The sequence below is a fragment of the Leptinotarsa decemlineata genome, unplaced genomic scaffold, assembly GCF_025532065.1.
Source record: "Leptinotarsa decemlineata unplaced genomic scaffold, Ldec_3_MD MMD2_tig00026369_RagTag_RagTag, whole genome shotgun sequence".
In the NCBI taxonomy this organism is placed as follows: domain Eukaryota; kingdom Metazoa; phylum Arthropoda; class Insecta; order Coleoptera; family Chrysomelidae; genus Leptinotarsa; species Leptinotarsa decemlineata.
In genome coordinates, this window is record NW_027412709.1 from 6705696 (window position 1) to 6724425 (window position 18730).

Sequence of the window (18730 nt, forward strand, 5' to 3'; positions counted from 1 at the left end):
TGATGTAAAAAGCGGCGAAAAGGCACAAAATACCTTCTACTTAATCAGTAGTCAATCATAAACTCTGACATATTCCTAATTAATCTCTTCAATATCTTTTGAAGGAATTTGGAAAGTTAAGCAACCTCCTTGAAGGAAATTGCTATATAGATAGCCGATTTTTGAGTCTTGAAAATGGAGCCAGATTTTGGTCACCGAAAAATCAAGACAGATACTATACAAATTTTCAAATAATTCTTTTTGATAGGCGAAATTATTGAATAAAAGTCATTGCTGAAGAGAATAGTCTTCTTTGAGGAAAATATTTTCATAACTAATTTCCATTTTCAAAATGTTGACAGTTATTGGTTCAAGAAAAGGTCAATCAAACTCTATATTCCTTCATAAAAAATAACTTCCATTCAATAATGAATACTTTTCACTCATTGCAAAGTAACAATGTCTCTTACATATCAGTCGGTGCAAATTCAGGAGATTCCATTCTGTATCCATCCAATAATTTAGGGTGAAGGTTCTCGGCTTCTATTCCAGAGTAAGGTGTTCTACCTAAAGAAAAAAACTCCCAGAGAACAATACCAAATGACCACACATCAGACTGCACTGAGAATACATGGTCCCTTAGAGACTCGATGGCCATCCATTTTATAGGGAGTGGACACTGGGAAAATATTGAAATTATTTTTCTCAAAATGGAATGTTACAATATTCGAGTGCTTTAAAGTGTATTTCATTCACAGAACCAACTTGAGTTCGCAGCTTTCTCTAATGTATATTTTGGATATCATAAAATAAAAATATTTGAGTTGGAAAAACGAATACCAAAAATAGGTTTTGTATTTCCATTCTTCATGATTCGTTTTCTTTTCATATACCATTTCTTGAATAAATGATATTTTTGTGATATATTTTGAATGAAGTCGCCGACACACCAAAAGTTCTGAAATTTAAGGTGGAATTCGACGAAATCTCGGGGAGGTAAAAATTCAACCAAATTGCGAGAGTGAGGTCGGAATTTAGAATACTCGCTCAGGACAACCTACCTAACAAACCGCGCGAAAGGAGTCGAATGCGAAAAACATCCTATGTACCTAATGTAAACATCCTATGTACGGATTGATCAAACCAGTGATTCCCAAAGTGAATCAGATGGACCACGAGAAATTCGCCGGGGGTGTAGGTTGGCGTGACCAAAAAATGGGGGTTCACAATTCGTAAGCCCCCCCTCCCTCAGAAAAAATTACCTGGTTTCGATAGTGAAGAACTGAAACGTCGGCTTGACAACATGTCGAGACTTGCAAAGTACCACCGCCGCTGTCCGCAACGCTTGTTCAGACGTGCAAGGGAAACGAAATACAACTTGTGTGTGTGTGAGCTTGCAATCCTGTATGAACTTGTTCGATTCTTCACCAATATAAATAATAAACACGGATGCCAAGAAATGATATACACAGTATAGTAAAGTGAATCGATGTTAGTGTTTGCTAGTGTCAGAAAAAGTAAGCACTAATCTGCCTATTTGTTAAACATACTTGTACTTAGCACTAATGAGGAGCTGGAGGTGAAATTTGAAAGTGGGTATTAAAATTTTTGGCTGCAGGCAGAAATACACGAAAAATATCTTGGACTGTGAGAAATTGCGAGGAAGCTTTTGATAGCATTTTCCTCGTCATATCTTACCGAAAAAAGTTTTAGTATCATTAGAAACCGTTTAACAAAAAAGTGGCAGATTGAGTATCACACAACGGAAATATTTGCGGCTATTCCTGACAGAACTGAAGTCAAATATTGATAATTTGATATCATTCCATCAACAAGTACATCCCTTCCATTGAAATTATGACTATTTTGCGATTGTCATTCTATTGTAGAAGTTACGTTATTGATGTTTAACTTCAATTACATCACAACTGAGTGATACTGTAATGATTACATATTTGAATAAATAACACAAAAAAATATAATTTTTTTTTCATTTTCCCCACACCGAATAAGAACTTTTCTGAATAAAATGAGTGATTGGTTTCTTGGGCTGTGTGAGTAGATGTCAAAAAAGTAGAGTTGAATGGAATCACTTTTTCTATTGACCAATTTGACTTTTTTGATATACACTCACAGCACAAGCAATTATATAATCAACCAATCGTCACCTTTCATTCGAAAACTGTTAATTCGTGGTTGGAATGCAGCCGCAACGATAATTTCTATTGTTAGATCTGATCTCCACATTTTTGTCAAGTAGAAATGTAGTTGCAGGAGGGGGTCCACCGGAACCAACAAAATTTTGAAAGTAGTCTAAGATAAAAAAGTTTGGGAACGTCTGGAATAAACGGATAAATTCGTAGAACACCCAAATGTTCGAATAAATAGTATAAATTGAAAGGAGTATATTTTCAGAAGATATCAATTTTTGTACGATTTGGCTTTCTACATCTCTAACTATATACAAAAAATGTGGAAATCTTCCAAAGAAAGGAAGGAGTGAATAATTTCAAAATAACCCATTTACAAAGATGTGTAGATTATGCAAAGAACTCAAAGCCCTTCCGAAACAATAATTATTTTAACCTGTGGTAGAAGCCCATTATATCTCAAAGTGGAGTACAATAGATTTGCGAAGAATAAAAACTCAAAGTCGTCTCCACAATTTATTATCACCCTCAGATGTTAGAACGGTAAAACCACCATTCAGTACATGTTTCGAAGCTATATAGGCTCATCATCAGCTAATTATTTGAAATTCTACAATAAAAGTAGAAAAAGAAGAAAAACAACAATAGTTGATACAATGAAGTATAAAATACTTACATGGAGAAGATATTTTATAATGGAAAAAATAAAATTTTCACATGTTACCAATTAATAAAAGGTCACAATGTCATGTTGATAATAATAAAAAACATTTTTTTTAAAATTTAGTGAACAACGGAAGTTAATAACATTATATCTATAAAAGATTGAATAATGGGAGGCTTAGACCCTTTATACCCCCTCATTAACATCAAAATCAAAAAACCTTACATGAAAACGAATTATAATGAAAGATATCCGAACTGAATTGAATGAGAAAGGAGAATCAACTGTCCAAAATATATAAAGAGATAAAATCGAGATGACATTGAACAATGACAAGAGATTTGGGAACACAGAACACAACAGGAAAAGGACCATCACATACATATCGACTCGTGATCTGAGCAAAAGATCCTATACCATCTACAGGGCTTTTTATGATGAGCGTTGATTAGCCGTTTCTGACAAACTATTAATTTAACGGATCAACCTGAAAATTTCACAGTATGCATAAATCAATATGACCTACACGCCTAAAATATTTCAGACGAAGCGGCGTTGTCGCTTCTACTATAAAGTAGCGACTTCTTTGATTTTTCTAATGGAATATCCCGTATATACTATCATATTATGATTCATTATCACTTTGTCAACAAATTCATATGCTATTTCTCTATACCTATCTATTACCCTTTAGAAGATATAAATTAATTTCGATATTTTTTTTACCAAACATGAACTTTTATAAATGCTGATAATCTTGAACTCTCTTGCACTTAAACGATCAAATTTGAAATGGAGTGAAGTGATGTTATGAGGATCTTCACTCCGAGTCATATTTTCATTTGCCTCATACAGGGTCTTCAAAAAATGCAGATACTTTGATCTCATGAAAAAATGAGTTGAACTCAATTTTTTCAAATGGAACACCCTGTATATTTCAACATTTTTGAGCTCTACATCCAATTTTAGATTATTTTTTTTCAGATAATACTATTTCTATTTTGAACCGTTTTCGAGATAAACTGTTTCAAACGGAAACTGACGTGGTTTTTTTGCTCGTTTTTTTGAATTCATCACTTATTTTGGATATTCAACATTTTTTTTCATACTCAGTAATATTTCTTTTTGATCCAGTTTTTCAACTGTCTCAGATCAGTCAATTCGAAATTGGTATGTACCTACCTTAGAAAAAGTTATAATTTGTATACATTGAGGTATTGGACTCTAACGTACAATAGTACACATTAATATTTTTTAATAGTGTGCTTTGGAAAAATAAATAAACCAATTATTTAACGTCAGACTTTCGTTGGTGGTTTTGACTGATTGTGATAGCTACCAATTATAATAGAATAATGTCAAGATTAGGTTACAGTACTGAAGATTTCTTGAATTCATTAATAATTTATGGTGAGTGCAATAGAATTGCAAGTAGAACATGCCGAGTATTTCATGAAAGATATCCACAATTTCTGAAGCCGAATAATAATGTGATAAATCGACTACTAAAAAACTGTAGGTTGAATGGAACCTTCCGTCCAAAAATCATTCGTAAGAAGACTATGATGATGATGACAATGGTATAACAGTTTTGGGATACTTTCATGCATTTCCAAATGCTTCTCTGCACGAGGCTGAAAGGGACATAGGTATACCCTACGTGACAATTTGTCGAATTCTTAATAAGCATAAATGGCATCCCTATTAGTTCTACGGTGTCCAACATTTGAAAGAAACTGATTTACCTCATAGAGTGGAATTCTTTGAATGGTTACTTGTCGAAACTCAAGAGGATGAACATTTCCTTGACAATATCATATGGACAGATGAGGCCAAGTTCACAAAAAATGGAGTTTTCAATAGACACAACAGTCATTATTGGGCGCCAGAAAATCCCCATGTTGTCCGCCAAAGGGGTTTTCAAAAAAGATGGTAATTCAATGTATTTTGTGCCATAAAGAATGATTCAATTCGAGTCTATATCGAGTTTTATGATGATAATTTGAGTGCATCAAAATATGAAGATTTACTGAGGAATGAAATTCAAATGATATAAAATAATAGACCAGGAACAGAACGTGTATGGTACCAAATGGATGGTGCTCCACCCCATAATTCTCATTCAGTCAGCGAAGTTTTAACCGAAATCTTCGAAAACAGATGGATTGGTAATAATGGACCTTTTCGTTGGCCTCCTAGAACACCAGATGACAATCCATTAGAATATTTCGTGTGGGGTTTCATTAAAAATATGGTTTACTCTACTCCAATAACAAGAATGGAAGATATGAAATCGAGAGTTACAACTGCTTTCAATAGTTTGATTCCAGACTTGATCAGAAGCGCTATACATGACAATCTTTTGAAGAGATTACATGTTTGTTTAAGTAGAGGTGGAGATGTGTTTGAACATATTCTGAAATACACTGACGATTAAATTAACTCATTGATTTATGGGTTTATTATTTTCAGTTCGTGTTTCAGCGTTAATAAAACTATTGTTTCAAGAGAAGTTTCATTCAATGGTTGAGAAGTATTTTAATAATTATCTTTTCATTGTATTATCTGTGACTAATTGAGAAACATCAAACGAAATCTGTTTTACAAAAATGAGTGATGAACAAGAAAACCATGTCAATTTCCGTTTGAAACAGTTTATCTCGAAAACGGTTCAGAATAGAAATAGTATTATATGAACGAAGTTAATCTAAAATTGTATGTAGAGCTCAAAAATGATGAAATATACAGGGTGTTCTATTTGAAAAAATTGAGTTCCACTCACTCAGTTCAAAGTATCTGAATTTTTTGAAGACCCTGTATGAGGCAAATGAAAATATGACTCGGAGTGAAGATCCTCATAGTATCACTCCACTCCATTTCAAATTTGATCGTTTTAGTGCAAGAGAGTTCAAGATTTTCAGCATTTATAAAAGTTCATGTTTGGTAAAAAAAATATCGAAATTAATTTATATATTCTAAACGGTAATAGATAGGTACAGGGAAATAGTATATGAATTTGTTGACAAAGTGATAATGAATCATAATATGATATTATATACGGGGTGTTCCATTTGAAAAATCAAAGAAGCCGCTACTTTATAGTAGAAGCGACAACGCCGCTTCGTCTAAAATATTTTAGGCGTGTAGGTCATATTGACTTATGCATACTATAGAATTTTCAGGCTGATCCGTTGAAAAGTTTGCCAGAAACGGCTAATTAACGCACATCATGAAAAGCCCTGTATAAATGCCATCTTCTTAGAATAATTTGTGAAAGTAATCCTATGAGTTGAATTGTGAGTCAATAAGGTTGGAAGAACAAATGTTCCGGTCAGCACCACCATACGAGACATCTATTGCCCAATGAGGTAAAGTTGTCAAACAACTGGAACTGACCACCAAACAACTATATAACCATACTTATGAAATTATTAAAACTAACTATTGTTATGTTATTCTTCTTTTATAGTAGAATTTCAAATGATTAGCTGATGATGAACCTATATAGGTTTGAAACATGTACTGATTGATGGTTGTACTGTTCTAACATCTGGGGGTGATAATAAATTGTGGAGACGACATTGAGTTTTTATTCTTCGCAAATGACTACTTCCATTCACCCATTGAGTTACACGAAAGAAAAAAATCTTTCGAAACAACTGCCTCCATATGAACATTCAATATACAAAAAAAACTTATCTATTCAGTTTGTACTCCAAATATCACTTATGAAATTGAATCACACATCATTCATAGAATGTGATTGCATAATGTACCGTGCTTGATGTTAGCACGGAAAACTGTGCTATTTAATATTTGTTATGATCTAGTATGAACTTTCATCCAATACGAGGTTTTCTTCATTGGATTCCATCATTAACTTTTTTTCCAATGCGTACATTTACTTTTCAGTTTATAGTTACTAAATAACAACAGTGGAATTAGCCAAAAATTGGTGGGTGAATTGGCATATGATCTTAATATTATTCCACATATTTGAAAATATTTTCTATTATGTACTTTTTCATTTACTTAAAGTCGTGGAGCCGTAGTGAATATTATCAATTTGCATTAGGAAAATGTGACAATATTAGAACGGGTGAAAAAATCAATCTCAAATGGCATGACAGAAATCAAGAAGATATCCCATTGAAAAATATGAATGAAACACACTCTAAAGTAAAAAAAAATCAGTAGTACTTACATTACCACGTTTCACATAAACGTCGCTTCTGTACATGCTTTTGGCCAAACCAAAATCACATATTTTCACAACATTGTCGTCCGCTAGAAGAATATTTCTAGCTGCTAGATCTCCATGAAGGACCTGGGAAAATAATGAAAGTTATAGATGTCATTATAGAACTGAATATAAGGACAAACCTTTCTGGATGACAAATATTCCATTCCTCTGGCAACTTGAAACGACCAAGCAATAAGATCTTTAGTACTCATCGGTCTTCCATTTTCTTTATAGTCGCCAGTATAATTTGATCGCCATTCTGGTTGGGCGCTATTATTGCTCAAGATCAAACCATCATCACTTACTACAAATGATATATACAATAACACTTGCGTATTTTGTATTAAAAAAAGTGAAAGATGGGTTTATATCAGTTTATAATGATACATTTTTGTCAATGTGATGCAAGTACAATTACATCAGTGGCGCTCTATGGAACCAACTTCTATTCCAATTCGCCTTCTTGAATTTAAATTTCAATTTCAACAAATTTCATTCCACATAGTAATATCTTCAAATATTTTATATTCAACATGTTTCTAAATTCTTCAAATTGATTTCGCCCTAAAGCCTCAGTAAAGATATATGCTACATTTTCTTCAGGAATAACTTTTGCAATATTGATTTAACCTATTACATTAATTTAATTGACAAAGTCATGATGAGTTTCTGTATTTATTGATTTTTTACTATATCAATCACACTAGAATTGGCTTTATACATTTTTTCAGAATCAACCAACTATATACATGATGGTGACAACTGAAATGCCTCTGAAAAAAAGATCAAAAAAGTCAGTGATATTACGTTCACATTTCTACCGTTACTAGTTTTTGGTCATATTCATACGTGAGGTAATCTCAGTGGTATTAGTTACATAGTTATTTCATTTAGGTTTTGATGATTTGTGTGATAGAAGCCAGCTCAGTCATTTAGTCTGCATTTTGATGAGGATTTAATTCATTGATAACGAAACTTTTGATCCAAGGTGCTGTTGTTATGATTATGAGTTGATAAATTAACCAACCGTACTCAAACTCAAAAAAAAACCCTTGAGTACATGTAATAATACTTACTGTAAATGCGTTGAACTCTTTTTTCATGTGAGTTTCACTAGCTCATTTTGAGTGGAATTGTTTTTGGTCTGGTCTAATGCAATATTTATTACGGTATTCACTATTCAAAACTATTATATTATTTGAAAAAACCTGCATGTCAACCAATAATTCTTGTTGTTTACAATTCCAATGGTTTTTATCATACTCTTGGATTAGGAAAGTCGCAAGTTATATATTCCAATAATGAAACCTCTCCTCAGAATGTTTTGAAATCCTCAAACAACAATATTGTTGGATTTTCAGAGAATTTCAAATATGTATTTTCTGTTCATGTTCTGATCCTGAACTTTTTTTGATCTGTCTCAAGTCAACCCAGTTTTCAATTCATGTGGACCCTATAAACTCTCAAAGATATCATTATATTGTTTTGATAGTAATTTCATGGATTCTTCTCATTATGCCAATGATATAAACTATCTTGCAGTTGATATAAACACAACTGAATATATATTTCAACCTTCATTGGTAAATCACTCAAGACTGAAATGAGTTTGTGGTCAGGAGATCCCAGTTCGAGAAAATGATATTTTCCCAGATTCAGTCTAACGTTTATCCTGCTATCCTACAATATATTGGCTTCTTGAAAAATCCAGTCGTATGACTTCAGGTCATTTGAAAAATCGCATGCAGGCCGTTTCGATGAAAGGAAATGTTTTCAATGAAGGATGTAGTCCCACAAGGCTCCATTCTGGAAACTGTGCTATTCATCATCTATACACACGAGTTACAAAATTGTATTGAGTTTAGCTGCTGCCTAAAATGAGCAGATGGTATCCAGATTGATATTTCATTTCAAATTCTGTCTCTCCATCAAACCTTCCATATCTGTTGCGATGTTGTTCGAAAGAAAAGAAGTACTCAATCGATGACACAACTCATTGGACATCCAGATCGACGTAAGTATCCTTGGTTCGACAGATCGAAAAATCTTGGTTTTATTATTATTTATGGTTTTTTTCTTTATTATTTTATTATTTATTTAATCTCTCAGTTTCGATGGTTACATCACTTCCATCGTACGACATGCCTTCGCCAAAAAAATACTAGATACAAAAATGTTATAAACTACACCTCACGGTTTGATCTCCACAAATTTTATTTGAAAAATATATCACGACATGTTTCGCTAACACAGTAGCTTTATCAACAGTGATTTGGATACAACAAGTTGTTTCTTACACTAATATTTATATTCTACAGGTAACCTGCCTGCCTCCAACAAATTACCTAAACCTCTTCTTGAGATACCTTGTCAATCATGATCACCTGAAGCATATTACCTCACTTCTACATCAGTAATAATTCTTTCTCGGTTTTTCTAAGAAAAAAAGTTCAATAATGGTGATTTATTCAAATCCAGTTGATCATTCATTAGAATGTTTGAATTTTTAAGTTTATTAATTTCCATTGCTTCTAAATGATTCAGTTTCAGACCTTTATTTTCTTTATGTAAAATTTCAAGTTAAAGTTACGATTTTCTTCTAAAAGATGATTTGAATATGTTGAAATTATTTTCTTATTTACATAGCTCATATGATGTTCCTGTATTCGATTCCTAAATGTTCTGCCACTTTGACCAATTTGATCAGTTTGACCATTGAAAAAAAGTTTGTGGAGATCAAATCGTGAGGTGTAGTTTATGAAATTACTATGGATCTTCATCAAATAACGGCCGAATCAATCAGAAAAAAAATAGATAAAAAAAGTAAAATAATCTTGTGTCAGTCATTAACCTATTGTTATCCCAAATACGCCGACATAATAAATATTCCTGCAATTTCAAGAAGAGATTGCCATCGGTTACAAATCATCATCATCATCATCGTTTATTTACACAAAAGAAAAACAGCAACCATAACAAGGCTAAACATTTTGCAAATAAACATTGGGAAACCCACAGAAGCAACAGGTGTTGCTTGTGCGTGGTGTAAATAAATTTTTATAACTTCAGATACTAAAATTAATAATGAGTATAAGGTTAACAGAAGGGTGAAATAAATATATACAGAACATTCAAAAAATTTGTAGACGTGTAAGTAGATATAAAATTAATCATATGTGGTATAAATAAAATAGATTAAAATAACCATTATAACAATCATAAGAACATCCGAGACTTTTATATATAAAATTAATCACATGTATAAGAAAAATCATTCGGATCACAAAACAATTGGACACGTGTAAGGATGAAATAGATCACATGGGAGGTGTAAATGAAATTTCTTACAAGTTGGAAATTGTCTTGCGAGAGCGTAACGGTGAGTAATTTTTTTTTTTATTTGAATAGAACATTTCAAATGGCATCATCAAATATTTGACCAATTTTCTCACGAGGTTCGCTTCTAATTAATTTATCGACCGCTTATTTCAGATGTGAAAATGATTCTAGGGAATGTATGCTATCTGGTAGGGAGTTGAATACAGTTGGTCCCAGAAAATTATAGGACCTCTGACCTACATTCTTGGTTCTGAACTCATGTATGCGTTTCATTCAACGTCTGAAAAGACAAGATCACGTATTCGGTCCACTGAGGAAAATTGATTGGTTCAATATTTGCAATAGACAAAATATCCATACCTGAACTTTGTTCAAGTATGGCGGATAATTCACTTTATCATTATGAAAAAATAATCTTTTGCACTGACGTCAACCACCTGAATCTACGATTCAAATCTAGACGTACGCCACCACTGCATAGAACAAGTCAGTTCCAACCATCTTTTCCGTATAACATAACTAGACTGAGAAAAAAAGGTTTTGGCTTTTTTTTTTACTGAAAACAAATGTAGCCGTTAGTAAGTGGTAGGAGATAATCATAAAAAATGAGAAATGAAACTTCCTATGTTTTTTACTACTTGTATTTATAACTACGTTACTGCAGTTTCGTCCTGTGAGGACATTTTCAAACGAATTCGTTAGAAAATATCCTTATTCAGATTCGTTTGAAAATGTCCTTATAGGGTAAAACTACAGTAACGTTAGTTACAAATACAAATGGTGAAGCCACAAAGGAAGTTATATTTGTCATTTTTCAGAAACAAATGTTATTTGAAGTTTATATGAAAGTAGTTGTTTCGAGAGGAGTTTTTCTTCCAGTTTGTGTCTGAAAGTTACTCCTTTGCATGATATACACATATTTGTTAAGAGTTGATTTTAAAATATATGAATTCTTTTCTTTCTTCGAAAGATTTCCAAATCTTTTTTTTTTGAAGATAGAGAAGTAGAAAGCCAAAAACCTTTTCCGCAAAAATTGACCTCCCCAAAAAGTAAACCCCCTCCAATGTATCTCCTCCTCAAATTCAAACTGAAAATATGCCTTCTATCAGGTGAGTTATCACTGTGAATTTTTGTTAGTTGTTATCCGTAATTAATTGTTGTGCTATGTCGAAATTCAAGGAATATTTGAAGCATACTGCGGTCTTTAATAATATATGTATTTGCTCGTTTGCTTTATCTGTAATAGGTTGATACACCTTGTATTGATACAGTTCATTTGGTTGAGTGAAAGAAAGCACTGGTTCCAACCCTCATAGGGCGCTTATTCTGCCCTGCGATGTGTCATTTTCTTTGGCGCTATCCTTAGTTTCATTCTACCAGAAAATCGTTCATTATTATTGTCATCAGTGAAAATTTTCAATCGATAATTATATATTGTCAAATACGTAACTATATTCAATAAGAACACCAGCATTCAATATTGATTCAACAATTACTATGACATTAACGAAAAATCCCATTACCTTGAGTAACAGCTGTAGTGTCCGTTTTGAACATTCCATCTGAGCAAGCTTCTGCTCTGTAGTCGTTCATATTATCAGGAAGTGGTTCTCTGGAACTGTTGTCTCTGTTGGAGAACCCCAGTGCAGCATACTTCAGAGATGGTGAATGTGGAATACTGAAAAATGGATAGTACCTCACTATTTTGGTTGATGTCAAAAAATCATGAATATAATGATCATGTCATGCCCTAAAGATATGTGAACTGTTTTCACGATTTCACTTACATTTATATCGCGATATAGGTCTTATTTCAAAGACAAGTTTCACTGCCATAGTAGTTTCATCAGTCCAATTGAGGAAACTACTGTTGTAGTAAAATACATATCGCAAATAAAGTCTACATTGTGAAAATCTGTAATTATTAACATGCATAAATTAAGAAGTCCTATCAGACCCTGTGAGATGAGGCTCATCAGACTTTTATACGAACAAGCTCCCAAGTAGCTCCCAGCATAATATCATAGATATCAGGATCACAACATGTCGACATTCACAGCATGCGACTACATGTATGGAATGATAATATTTTACTTGAATTGGAAGGGGTAATTTTTGAGGAGTATTGATTTCTGGGAAAGAGGTTTTTCCTTTCTATTTTACCATATTTATAGGAAACATTTTTTCATCAGAAATGTAATACAATACAATTAATAAAACAACGATAAAAATAAAATAAAAACAACAATAAAAATTAATTGGCGCTCCGGGGCGACTTCATTGATTCCAGTGGCGCATTTGCTTTTTCAGCTGCAGGAAAACCCGGAAAAACCTGCAGCACCACATCATCTGAAGATCTTGATCTAACAATGTCTTCTCTTATAAAACAAAATGTAGAAAAAATGTGGCAATATTCCAAAGAAAAGAAGAAAGCAATCAATTTAAAAAAATTAATTCCACGCATCTTTTTGTATAAAAATGGGGAAGGAGAAAGCCAAAACCTTTTTCTCCCAAAAATTATTATCATCTTCGAATATACCCCTTTCAATTCAAACAAAATTCCTCGACTGTGATAAGCGAATGAAGTTCAATAAATTATCTAAAAGAAAAATTCGTTCAGCCAGTCTCAAATTACCAACACTGCAGATTAATGAGCTGACACATATTAGAAATCAATTACTTCTCTGGCAAATACCACGAAGGGCACCCGACAGGTGTCAGTGCAGGATTCTTCACTGAAGCTATTCCTGAATATACTGTTGGCGAACGATTAGTTCTTTTAGATAACTTGATTTACATCTAGTCTCCAAGTACGCCCACTCAACTTGTAAATTTTTCTCCCTTATACGAGGAGTTGGGCAAATTTCAGATATGCGGTTGGTTACCTCGTTCATAGGCAGATGTGACGATGACAAACGTGTTGTTTGTCGTTGGCTTGAGCATAGTGCGAGGACAGTCTACAAGTATTACAGAACTCATGAATAGAACGAGAGTTTCTTCTAATAAAATTACCCCAGAAACATTTTATGGTATTCACCTCTAATTTGTGAACAAACTTCATCATTGTCAGGTACTGACAAGTGAATATTTTTACTAGTCAGTACCTAATTTCACCTAATTTCACTAGACCCACCAAACGAAGTATTACAAAACCCTCTCTTCCGTTTGAAAAAAGTTGGTAGCGCGTTCTCACCGGGAAGCGTTGCAACAAACAACAAAAAACACTTCATATCTTGTCACATTCAAAAGTGGAAGGTAAATTCTACAGATCTGCACTGCACATAAGCATATATATTTATGAAAACATGAATGAATGTGAACGCTGATTGAGAATTTATTGAAAATAATAATGATGATAATAACAATAATTCGACTCTCATTGAAAACAAATAACGAATAATGAATGAAAAAGACTGATGTTGAAGTCTTGTTGAGGCTTCTCTCCTTAACTATCCGAGGGGCTAACGTACCAAAAGAGATCTATTATAGTGAATTGAATTATGATTGACTGCTTCATTATCAGAGAGATTACATGAATATTTTTCCGAAACATGAAATATAGGTTCTTTTCCGCTGTTTCCCAAAAAGTAGGTGAAATTATTAAGAGCATAGTAAATACTTTTTCCTTAAGAAAATCTAAAGTCATCTATTAATACTCATACTACATGCTGAAGCTTGACCTAGACCGCAAAGCAAAGTTTCCATCTTTGAGTGATTGTATTTGATATGTGTCAAATAATGTGTTCAGAAAAGTAGAGAAATGGAAACAAATTCAAAAAATAATACTCAACAATTTGATGTACGATTCAACCAAATTTTCTAGCAATATTCCTAAGGAAATTTGACGTTCAGATCTGACGTTGAATTATTCAAGAATGGTGTGTCAATTCCAAGATGAGTCAGTGACTTGTGTTGGTGTTGTTCATGGAACAGACTGGAAATATCAACATAAATACGTTATGATAAATTGTGTAGATTCGATTTATGAAGTGCGAGAGTAAAAAGGTCGTTTCTCCTATCTTTTGATTGGAACAAAAAAAATTGTCGAGAAAATTCAGCTTTTCACCGATAACGCTTTTCTAGCATAACAAAATATTGGCAAAGAAAAGTTTTGGCTTCTTACTTCTTTATCCTTGTACAAATTAATATGGGACTCTATCGAAGGAAGAAAGAAAGAAATCAATTTTAAAAAACTAACTCTATACCAAGAAGTATAGATCATGCAAAAAAGGAACTTTCAAACACAAACTGGAAAAAAGCCTTTTCGAAACAGCTACTTTCGTATAATAATTAAATTAGAGGAAAGAAAAATACTTTCGAAACAACTACTTTCATATGAACACTGAATTCTGCAAAAACAATTTTCGCTATTTAGTTTATATTCCAAACACTCGTTATATAGAATTGAATCAAATATCAGTCACAGACGATATTTCACTAAAATTTAACACTGTCATCCTCACAGTACGTAATACATTGAGTGGGCATACTTGGAAACTGGCTGTTAATCCCCAATTTCTTAGGTATTCGTATACATGGGAAGACAATCTGCTCTATTTCAACTTTAGTATGATGAAAAATTTGTCAAAACAAATTAAACACTCATACAATTATGTATCAAAATCTCGCAATGTTCAATCCAGGCTCAGAAAACATTTTGCTCACACTGTTGTGAGTCCTAAGTAAAACTTTTTCAAGCACCCAACATAAATGTGTATATTTCTCCAATTCACCTTTTGCTACTTGAGACTGAATATGTCCGGTCCAGTATTTCTTGTCCAATATTATAATTAACTTTCTTGGTTAAAGGATCCACTTGATTCACGAAATGACTCCGATGTCTCAAAAGATAATTGAGTAAATTCCCGTATCGGCAGTATTCAACAATAACCAGTAATTCCTCTGGAAAATGTTTGATGTTTTTTATATAAACTATGTCTGAATGAACAATTATGAATGATTCTATGAATTTTATCTATGATATTCACCTTTTATCACATTCTTCGTACAAGCACCAAGAAGATTAACAACATTCAAATGTTTTCCTAAATGCACCATTATTTTGAGTTCGGAGGCTAGAGCCTTGATATGAGTACGATCAGCATTTTTTTTAACCATCTTAACCGCTACAACGGTAACAGGTTCGCCCTCGATTATGTGTTTAGCTTCTCCTTTCATTACTACACCAAACGCTCCCGAACCAAGTTGTTTACCTGAAAGAGTAAGTGAAACATTTCATATAATCGGAACAGATAATGAAAACAAAAGTGTTACTGTTATATACTATACCCAGATACTAATAATTAAACAAAATCTACATTTTTCTTGCGGTGTTGATAACGGGGCCATCCTATCGTCGGTGGTGATTGTGATTGAAAAGACGTTGACAGCCACAATCGGGACATGCTACGTGCCGCCTCGGGTAGGGATAGTGACATCGCGCACAAGGGGCGCTGTTTCTGGTTGTACCGAAACGTAAACGTTTGGTGGGATGTAGCGGTGGGTTGTCGCACAAACAGTCCCGGGACAGGACGTCCTTTAACCCACAGCGGGAACAGAAGAGAACCGGAACTCTTCGTGTACTCCGGTTGTGCCCTGGTAGGCCACATCGCCAATATAATTTCTTGTCTACCGGTAGGTAGACCGGCCACGGCTTGGGTCGCGCCAATTGGTTCTCCCTCGCAGCTTGTTGTAAATGTTCGGCCGTCCAGAATCTATCGTCAAACGGATTTTTCTCCGGATAATACACGAAATATGGGTGGAGGGGGCTGCTTGACCCAGAGTCGGAACGTATGGGACACGAGGTTACAATATCGTGTGATCGGTCTTCCGACTGTTCTACTGTGAGCTCCGTCGTCTTCAGGAGCGGAACTGCTGTTTTCGGGGATGTAGTGGATGATTCTGGCTGGTTATCGGACTCTTGCATCGCACCTAAGAGAACGGCTGCGGGTGCATCGGTCTTCCGACTATTCCAATGCGAGCTCCGGCGTCTTCGGGAGCGAAAGAGTTGTTTCATTGATTCCGGATTCAAAAGGCGGATCTTGTGGTCAATCAAAGGCGTGACTGCTTGTACTTCAAATGTACTTCTTCCTGTATGAAAGTGTGCTGTCGGGTCTCCTCGTCTTCTGTGAGAGTCAATGGTGGCCTTGGCTCGGTGACTCCAATAGGGAAACAAGGGACGGACCTAGTTTCCATGGCCACTGGGTGCTGATTCACAGAGATCTCACCACTTACCAGGCTGAACTGTTTCTTCCGGAGGATGTCGATTCCTATGACCATATCAGAGGAAAGTCCACATAAATGTGGACTCTCCTCTCCTACGGATCCTATTTCTCTGAATTTCGACATTATTCTTGACACAGTAGTATGTTGAACATTTTTTCCTGGATGCCGTTCATTAAAATTGTTAGCTATTTGCCGGTATGGTGTATTCTCACCACATATCAAAACTATTTCTATTCTTTCCTGAAGAGACAACAATATTGCAACAATAACTGTTAAAAATTTGACAAGTGAATCAACAACTTGACACTACCTACTTAAAAATTTTATTCAACGTGATTAAGCATCCTTACCGCCCTAGTTAGTGTTTATAAATAATCTGTAAATACTGAATATTGAAATTTTAATGTAATTTCAACTCTTGTAATTTTATTAATACTTATTGCAGTTTTTGAGTTGTGTCTGCTTTTTCAAAATTGAAGGTACTGACGTTTGTTTAAGAAAGTAGCCAAGTGATTGAAACTTTGCACCAGTCATGTTAAAATTTTTATAGCACATTTTTAATTTCTCTCTAAAAATGTCCGTATGAGTAAAAATGTATCAGAAAAGTTGAACTCCATGATGAGTTTGTCATGTATACATGAATTGATGACAATTAACCGAAAAAAAAAGGGGGATATCTGTCAAAAATAAGCAAAACGTTAACTTCATCCTCGTTGCATAAAATTTGGCACATGGATATAAAATTGCCGTAGATACAACTTTTTCAAGTAACTTTTTGTTAAATTCGATCTAGAAATGCACTTTTTCAATTTTTTTCAAAAAAAAAGTTGAATTTGACAAACACTGATCGTCAGTGGGTCGCAGTTGGCCGCATCATTTTAAGTTAAATTTAAAGCACAAACAAGTGCCGAAGTTAAACTTCATTGAAACTTTTCGAAAAAAAAGTTTCCCATATGGTGCGCACTTTAATGGTGACACTGTATATATGTTATATGTGTTAGAGAGTACTTATACCCAACATATATGGTATTTTCTTGTACTATTTCCTTGATAATCAGTTGTGGTTTCTTGGAAGTAAATAATTATTATGATAAAATGTTTTGATTTCGTTAAACGATAGTTTTGTTATTTGGCTGCATTGAATCATCAAGCATTGTAATATCTATCTATATTTCTATATCTATACTAATATTATGAATGTGAAAGTTCGTGAGGATGGATGAATGTGTGTATGTATGAATGTTTGTGACTCTTTCGCGCCTAAACGACTGGACGGATTCAGATGAAACTTTACATAAATAGAGCTTAAGCTCTAGCTCATGCTGTAGCTTATATAGGCTACAATTAACAGAGGTTTTGTGTAATTTTGGTCACAATATAACGATAAGTGTTTGTTTGAAGGTGATTGACAATGTTTCATGATGAATTTCACTAGTTCGGACTTCCATTGTCTACTATATAAAATGATTTGAAATCCCTGAAACAACTAAAAAGAAGAATTAAAAATGAATAGCTGAAAATAAGAATTATATCAACCAAAATAAACCTGAAATGGAATAATAGTGAAATAAAATACAAGTAAAAATAGAACAATTGAATAAATAAAAATAAAGAAATGAAAACAGAAAATAAAAATAACAAGTGGAGAGATTCCAAGTCACGTTAGTTCACGACGTTTTGATTGTTAGTATCTACAATCGTCTTCGGGTGATGACTGAACTGATTCCTCCGAGAGATGACTATTCATAAGTCGTTCGAGTACTTTCACTTATCCCCGCTTTCCATTCCCGCTTCACTGGTTCCGTGGGAGATGACCGTTTTGGCGGGAGTTGGCCATTTTTCGCTTGATGATGGGTTTCCACATGTTGCGTATTTCTACGCTGGCTAGGGTGGATACGTTGTTGGACAATATGTATGTGGCTTCCTTGAATTTTCTCCTGAACCAATGTTCCTCTCTGTGCAAGATCTCAGCTTGGGACCACTCGATGTTGTGTTGATGGGTCCAAACATGGTCAGCTATTCCTGATTTGCTGGTTTCCCCTCGCGGTGTATGTTTCTTGTGCTCGGCAATGCGAACATTCAATGGCGTCTTAGTTTCACCAATATAGGATTTTCCGCACTCACAGGGTA

At 34.0% G+C, this 18730-nt stretch overlaps 1 protein-coding gene across 1 annotated transcript in view; it reads right to left on the minus strand.

Annotated features, from left to right (window-relative positions):
• The window catches only part of LOC111517850 (vascular endothelial growth factor receptor 1), a 132744-nt gene that overhangs the window by 18211 nt on the left and 95803 nt on the right, over positions 1–18730 (minus strand). Inside the window, exons 18-23 of the mRNA XM_074185294.1 lie at positions 15364–15588; positions 15109–15277; positions 11899–12053; positions 7177–7340; positions 6998–7120; positions 450–658 (exon numbers count right to left, since the gene is read on the minus strand). Coding sequence (XP_074041395.1) covers positions 450–658; positions 6998–7120; positions 7177–7340; positions 11899–12053; positions 15109–15277; positions 15364–15588 — 1045 coding nt within the window. The remainder of the gene's footprint in view (positions 1–449; positions 659–6997; positions 7121–7176; positions 7341–11898; positions 12054–15108; positions 15278–15363; positions 15589–18730) is intronic.